This window comes from Engystomops pustulosus, chromosome 10, assembly GCF_040894005.1.
Source record: "Engystomops pustulosus chromosome 10, aEngPut4.maternal, whole genome shotgun sequence".
NCBI classification, from domain to species: Eukaryota; Metazoa; Chordata; class Amphibia; order Anura; family Leptodactylidae; genus Engystomops; species Engystomops pustulosus.
The window spans coordinates 65,770,947-65,779,596 of NC_092420.1; the positions used below are offsets into that span (position 1 = coordinate 65,770,947).

At 42.6% G+C, this 8,650-nt stretch overlaps 1 protein-coding gene across 3 annotated transcripts in view; it reads right to left on the minus strand.

Moving 5' to 3' along the window:
- HFM1 (helicase for meiosis 1) overlaps positions 1–6,008 on the minus strand; it is a 93,072-nt gene extending 87,064 nt beyond the window's left edge. For 2 of the 3 annotated variants that reach the window (XM_072127509.1, XM_072127508.1), the window contains exon 1: positions 5,651–5,758. In XM_072127509.1, the coding sequence (XP_071983610.1) occupies positions 5,651–5,721 (71 nt within the window). In that variant the 5' untranslated portion in view covers positions 5,722–5,758. Of the gene's footprint in view, positions 1–5,650; positions 5,759–5,786 lie in introns of those variants that run through there. The other variant, XM_072127510.1, reaches the window with a different exon arrangement.
- Between the last annotated feature and the right edge of the window lie 2,642 nt (positions 6,009–8,650).

The following is an 8,650-nucleotide window of genomic DNA, read 5'->3' on the forward strand; positions in this document are numbered from 1 at the left end:
GTTTTTTTTATTATAATTTTTTTTTTAACTTTTTTTTTAGTTTTACTATCTTTTAGACTCCCTAGGGTACTTTAACCCTAGGGTGTCTGTACGATCCTATCATATACTGCCATACTAAAGTATGGCAGTATATGTGTATTTTACTACTCATACATTTCAATGTGCACATTGTAATGAATGGGTTAACCCGAAGTAGCTGATGACGTCACGGGGAGCAACGATCCTCAGAAAGATGGCGGCGCGCACCTTGCCGGCGGCGATCAGCAGGAAAACAACCGCGATCGGCACCGATCGCTAGTGTTACCGGTAAGCCTTTGCTGCAATATGCAGCAAAGACTTACCGGCTATGGAGAGGGTTCGGCCCGCGAGCCCTCTCCATGCACCGGGACCCGACATGTGACGTACTATTACGTCACATGACGGTAAGGGGTTAAAGGACATTAACTCCTAGGGAGCCTGAAGTCCCTCAGGCTCATTCAGATACAATCCTTCATCGTTGTGGTAGATGCTCTTACAATATAAATTACCATTGGCAACTCAACCTTAAAGGGGTTTTCCCACGAAGCAAAGCTAGGGCCTAACTTGCTGATCAGTGGGGTCTCAGAGCTCAGACCCCCGCAGATCACGAGAACAAGAGGTCCGACTAACCTTGTGGCTCCATTAAAGTAATGGAGCAGATGGCTACGCATGACCATTCTGCTCCATTAATTCCTATGGAGCTGACGGAAATTGACGAGCACTTGCAAGAGATCTGGCGTACCCCTCGTTTTCACAATTTGCTGTGGTCTCAGCAATGATCAGCAAATTAGGCCCTATCCTGTGGATAGGGCCTAACTTTGCTTTGTGGGAAAACCCCTTTAAGTATCATTACTGCAGATCTTCCTATAATCACACAAGGGACAGCTTCAGACAACTGTGGTGAAATTCACAGACTGACCACAGTACAGAGAATTAGACATTGGGCATTATAGTGATATATGGGACCCCGTGGTACAGCATTGCCAAACTGTAATAATGATAGAGCATGGGGAGAGCGGTAATAATTATAGACATGGGAGAGAGCTGTAATTTTAATAGAGCATGGGGGGAGAGCTGTAATAATAATAGACATGGGGGAGAGCTGTAATAACAATAGAGCATGGGGGGGAGAGCTGTAATAATGATAGACATGGGGGAGAGCTATAATAATGATAGACATGGGGGAGAGCTGTAATAATGATAGAGCATGGGGGAAAGCAGTACTAATTATAGACATGTTGGAGAGCTGTAATTATGATAGACATGGGGGAGAACGGTAATAATGATAGACATGGGGGAGAGCGGTAATAATGATAGACATGGGGGAGAGCGGTAATAATGTTAGACATGGGGGAGAGCAGTAATAATGATATACATGGAGTAGAGCTGTAATAATGATAGACATGGGGGAGAGCGGTAATAATGATAGACATGGGGGAGAGCAGTAATAATGATAGACATGGAGTAGAGCTGTAATAATAATAGACATGGGGGAGAGCAGTAATAATGATAGACATGGGGGAGAGCTGTGATAATGATATACATGGAGTAGAGCTGTAATAATGATAGACATGGGGGAGAGCAGTAATAATGATAGACATGGAGTAGAGCTGTAATAATGATAGACATGGGGGAGAGCAGTAATAATGATAGACATGGAGTAGAGCTGTAATAATGATAGACATGGGGGAGAGCAGTAATAATGATAGACATGGGGGAGAACGGTAAAAATGATAGAGCATGGGGGAGAGCTGTAATAATGATAGACATGGGGGGAGAGCTGTAATAATGATAGACATGGGAGAGAGCTGTAATAATAATAGACATGGGGGAGAGCTGTAATAATAATAGACATGGGGGAAAGCTTTAATAATGATAGACATGGGGAGAGCTGTAATAATAATAGACATGGGGAGAGCGGTAATAATGATAGACATGGGGGGAGAGCGGTAATAATGATAGACATGGGGGAGAGCTGTAATAATGATAGACATGGGGGAAAGCTGTAATAATGTTAGACATGGAGGAGTGTGGTAATAATGATAGACATGGGGGAGAGCGGTAATAATGTTAGACATGGAGGAGTGTGGTAATAATAATAGATATGGGGGAGAGCGGTAATAATGTTAGACATGGAGGAGTGTGGTAATAATAATAGACATGGGGGAGAGCTGTAATAATGATAGACATGGGGGAAAGCTGTAATAATGTTAAACATGGAGGAGTGTGGTAATAATGATAGACATGGGGGAGAGCTGTAATAATGATAGACATGGGGGAGAGCTGTAATAATGATAGACATGGGGGAGAGTGGTAATAATGATAGAGCATGGGGGAGAGCTGTAATAATAATAGAGCATGGGGGAGAGCTGTAATAATAAAAGACATGGGGGAGAGCTGTAATAATAATAGACATGGGGGAGAGCTGTAATAATAATAGAGCATGGGGGAGAGCTGTAATAATGATAGAGCATGGGGGAGAGCGGTAATAATGATAGAGCATGGGGGAAAGCAGTACTAATTATAGGCATGTTGGAGAGCTGTAATAATGATAGACATGGGGGAGAGCGGTAATAATGATAGAGCATGGGGGAGAGCTGTAATAATGATAGACATGGGGGAGAGCTGTAATAATGATAGACATGGGGGAGAGCGGTAATAATGATAGAGCATGGGGGAGAGCTGTAATAATGATAGACATGGGGGAGAGCTGTAATAATGATAGACATGGGGGAGAGCGGTAATAATGTTAGACATGGGGGAGAGCTGTAATAATGATAGACATGGGGGAGAGCTGTAATAATGATAGACATGGGGAAGAGCGGTGATAATGATAGACATGGAGGAGAGCAGTAATAAGGTTAGACATGGGGGAGAGCAGTAATAATGATAGACATGGAGTAGAGCTGTAATAATGATAGACATGGGGGAGAGCAGTAATAATGATAGACATGGGGAGAACGGTAAAAATGATAGAGCATGGGGGAGAGCTGTAATAATGATAGACATGGGGAGAGCTGTAATAATAATAAACATGGGGGGGAGCGGTAATAATGTTAGACATGGAGGAGTGCGGTAATAATAATAGACATGGGGGAGAGCTGTAATAATGAGACATGGAGGAGAGCTGTAATAATGATAGACATGGGGGAAAGCTGTAATAATGTTAGACATGGAGGAGTGTGGTAATAATGATAGACATGGGGGAGAGCCGTAATAATGATAGACATGGGGGAGAGCTGTAATAATAATAGAGCATGGGGGGAGAGCTGTAATAATGATAGACATGGGGGAGAGCTGTAATAATAATAGAGCATGGGGGAGAGCTGTAATAATAAAAGACATGGGGGAGAGCTGTAATAATAATAGACATGGGGGAGAGCTGTAATAATAATAGAGCATGGGGGGAGAGCTGTAATAATGATAGACATGGGGGAGAGCTGTAATAATGATAGAGCATGGGGGAGAGCTGTAATAATGATAGACATGGGGGAGAGCGGTAATAATGATAGACATGGGGGAGAGCGGTAATAATGTTAGACATGGGGGAGAGCAGTAATAAGGTTAGACATGGGGGAGAGCAGTAATAATGATAGACATGGGGGAGAGCGGTAATAATGATAGACATGGGGGAGAGCGGTAATAATGATAGACATGGGGGAGAGCTGTAATAAGGTTAGACATGGGGGAGAGCAGTAATAATGATAGACATGGGGGAGAGCTGTAATAATGATAGACATGGAGTAGAGCTGTAATAATGATAGACATGGGGGAGAGCAGTAATAATGATAGACATGAGGGAGAACGGTAAAAATGATAGAGCATGGGGGAGAGCTGTAATAATAATAGACATGGGGGAAAGCTGTAATAATAATAAACATGGGGGAGAGCGGTAATAATGATAGACATGGGGGAGAGCGGTAATAATGATAGACATGGGGGAGAGCAGTAATAAGGTTAGACATGGGGGAGAGCAGTAATAATGATAGACATGGGGAAGAGCGGTAATAATGATAGACATGGGGGAGAGCTGTAATAATGATAGACATGGAGTAGAGCTGTAATAATGATAGACATGGGGGAGAGCAGTAATAATGATAGACATGAGGGAGAACGGTAAAAATGATAGAGCATGGGGGAGAGCTGTAATAATAATAGACATGGGGGAAAGCTGTAATAACAATAGACATGGGGGAAAGCGGTACTAATGATAGACATGGGGGAGAACGGTAAAAATGATAGAGCATGGGGGAGAGCGGTAATAATAATAGACATGGGGGAAAGCTGTAATAATAATAGACATGGGGGAAAGCGGTACTAATTATAGACATGGGGGAGAGCTGTAATAATGATAGACATGGGGGAGAGCGGTAATAATGATAGTGCATGGGGGAGAGCTGTAATAATGATAGACATGGGGAGAGCTGTAATAATAATAAACATGGGGGGGAGCGGTAATAATGTTAGACATGGAGGAGTGCGGTAATAATGATAGACATGGGGGAGAGCGGTAATAATGTTAGACATGGAGGAGAGCTGTAATAATGATAGACATGGGGGAAAGCTGTAATAATGTTAGACATGGAGGAGTGTGGTAATAATGATAGACATGGGGGAGAGCCGTAATAATGATAGACATGGGGGAGAGCTGTAATAATGATAGACATGGGGGAGAGCTGTAATAATAATAGACATGGGGGAGAGCTGTAATAATAATAGACATGGGGGAGAGCCGTAATAATGATAGACATGGGGGAGAGCTGTAATAATAATAGAGCATGGGGGGAGAGCTGTAATAATGATAGACATGGGGGAGAGCTGTAATAATAATAGAGCATGGGGGAGAGCTGTAATAATAAAAGACATGGGGGAGAGCTGTAATAATAATAGACATGGGGGAGAGCTGTAATAATAATAGAGCATGGGGGGAGAGCTGTAATAATGATAGACATGGGGGAGAGCTGTAATAATGATAGAGCATGGGGGAGAGCTGTAATAATGATAGACATGGGGGAGAGCGGTAATAATGATAGACATGGGGGAGAGCGGTAATAATGTTAGACATGGGGGAGAGCTGTAATAATAATAGACATGGGGGAGAGCTGTAATAATAATAGAGCATGGGGGGAGAGCTGTAATAATGATAGACATGGGGGAGAGCTGTAATAATGATAGAGCATGGGGGAGAGCTGTAATAATGATAGACATGGGGGAGAGCGGTAATAATGATAGACATGGGGGAGAGCGGTAATAATGTTAGACATGGGGGAGAGCAGTAATAAGGTTAGACATGGGGGAGAGCAGTAATAATGATAGACATGGGGGAGAGCGGTAATAATGATAGACATGGGGGAGAGCGGTAATAATGATAGACATGGCGGAGAGCAGTAATAAGGTTAGACATGGGGGAGAGCAGTAATAATGATAGACATGGGGGAGAGCGGTAATAATGATAGACATGGGGGAGAGCAGTAAAACCCTTCAATATCTGGGAGCACGTGTGAGGGCTCTGGATTGCTACTCGACATTCGATTTGGACATTTTCAGAGGAAAATTATTCACAAAAATAGTCATAAAATTATTTTTAGTCCTACATAAAACTGTTCTACAAAATGGCCTCCATAGCTACTACCTCACACATATAACATGGCAGGCAGCTCCCGTGTAAATGATAAATTCCATAATGGGGATAACTCGCACCATGAAGCGGCCAGTGCCCTAGCAGTGAACGTGTGACACATAGAGCCATAGTCACACTATCAAGTTACCTGCAGCTCTGGGCTATAACATGGCTGCCGCACAGTGATCCTCCACACATAGAAGAGATGGTCCCTGGTCACATGATGCAGAAAGGCCAATCATGGCGCAGCCACACAGTTGCCTTTAGTGTGGAGAAGCACTTGCTGAGGTGACTGGAATGGAGATGCTGGTGGTTACTGCTGGTGGGACCTGCATCTCCATTCTACACAGTTCCCTGCTTAGTGACTAAGTTGTTCTTATAGGATTATATAATGGCTTATAGAAAGCTACCTAAAAACACTTTAATGGAAAATATGAGTAGAAATTTTTGATTGTGTGTGGCTTTTTAGAGGTTGATGTGTGACTTTTATGTGGTACTTATGACATCACTGTAGTATCTCTGTACTGTGAATAACACTGTGTACATTATTCCTGTACTGTGACATAACTATGTGTATTATACCTGTACTGTGACATAACTATGTGTATTATACCTGTACTGTGGTAACACTGTGTACATTATTGCTGTACTTTGACATCAATGTATACCGTATATAATAACTGCACCTTATCACCCCTGTACTGTGACATCATTATATGTATATTCTCTGTACTGTGACATCACTGTGTATTATCCCTGTACTTTGACAGAACTGTGTATTAACCCTGTACTGTGACATAACTATGTGTATTATACTTGTACTGTGACATAACTATGTGTATTATCCCTGTACTGTGACATCACTGTATGTATTATCCCTGTAGTGTGACATAACACTGTGTATTATCCCTGTAGTGTGACAACACTGTGTGTATTATCCCTGTACTGTGACATCACTGTGTGTATTATTCCTGTACTGTGACATCACTGTGTGTATTATCCCTGTGCTGTGACATCACTGTGTATTATCCCTGTACTGTGACATAACTATGTGTATTATCTTTGCACTGTGACATAACTGTGTGTATTATCCCTGTACTGTGACAACCATGTGTATTATCCCTGTACTGTGACATAACTATGTGTAGTATCCCTGTAGTGACAACACTGTGTGTATTATCCCTGTACTGTGACATAACTATGTGTATTATCCCTGTATTATGACATAACTATGTGTATTATCCCTGTACTGTGACATCACTGTGTGTATTATCCCTGTACTGTGACATCACTGTGTGTATTATCCCTGTACTGGGACATAACTGTGTGTATTATCCCTGTACTGTGACAACACTGTGTGTATTATCCCTGTACTGTGACAACACTGTGTGTATTATCCCTGTACTGGGACATAACTGTGTGTATTATCCCTGTACTGTGACATCACTGAGTGTATTATCCCTGTACTATGACATAACTATGTGTATTATCCCTGTACTATGACATAACTATGTGTAGTATCCCTGTACAGTGACACCACTGTTAGTACAATCCATGTATGGTAATATCTCTGTGTATAATACAATTTAAGGCTCCTTTCATACATGGCGGCCATCTGCTAGCTATACAACCTGTAGCCAGCATATGGCCGCCATAGGAGTGCATTGTGCACGGCCCAGTGAGCACACACGTATGTCACCGTACCATGGCCAGAAGAAAGGTAGATCCTTCTGTATCTTTTGCCCTACGCATGGCCCTGCTTGCTATGGAGAGTGGAGTCCATTCATGTGAAAGAACCGTAAAGTAGTCGGCTTTTCCTGTGGTGCGCTGCATTTATCAAGTGCCACATTTGGAATGATGCATCAAAAATTGCTGGCAAATGCAGGCTGTCCCTGCTGTAAGAATCCTCCGCGTACCACCATCATATAACACAACATTATGATAACATTTTCTGCGTTTTTTTTATACAACATTAAAAGAAAATCTGTGTTCTGTTGTGAGTTATCTTGTATTATGTGCAACATTATTCATGAAATGTGCTTCATTTTGATACATTCGGTGCAGATCCGTCTCTGATGGCAAAATGTCTCAAAAATTATAGAACCAGATCCAGTGGAGTCTCTGGAAGGAGGATTAAGGAGCTGCTTCAGAACATCTTTGACGAGAATACCTGTAACATATATATGGTACCCGACTTAAGGATTTACAGATGACCCCTAGTTACAGACGGACCTCTCTGCCCAATGTGACATCTGCTGAAGCTCTCTGGATGCTTTACTTTAGTTGCATGAAAATAGCGGTTTGTTAGCTTTGCTCTCTATGCCTCTCCCATTGACTTGAATGAAGAGTCTATGACCTTTGGCCTTGCTGCTGGAAGGGGGTCAGATTGGGCCCCACATCTATCATGTATTTATGGCATATCTTCATGCTTTAATCCTGCATAATCATACATACAGTACTCCTGGTCCACTCCTCACCCCGGAAGCAGGAGGTATGAACATGTTCAAGGTGTCTCATTGGGGACCTCCCACAGGAGACCAGGGATGGATGCAAGATTTTGCATCCGCCCCCCCATAGGCTATCATGGCCTTTGCAGAGTGTAACATCCTTCAGCAGGACAGAAAGATGTATCATCCTGTGTTAGTGTTAGTATATGATGCATATATGGAGACATACAGGATGCCTGCAGCTGCCAGGATTTATCTATGGATACACTCATCATATACTCATACCCCAAATGTATCCATAGAAGGTGATGAGGATGGAGCATAACTTGTACAGTGCCTTTTTTTTGTCACTTGGGCTCTGTTCTCACCCCTGATGTTTCCATGCGTCTGCGATCACACGCAGTGTTAGTGTTGCCTTTTGAAATGAAATGTAAAGGCTGCAATGGAGGGCCTTACCTCATCACAGAGGTCTTTCTAGTGAAACGCTTGGGATTGGAAACAAGCTCCACGTTTTGCACAAAGACAATACAAAATGCGCGGATCTGGTTCCCAATAGCAAGCGATT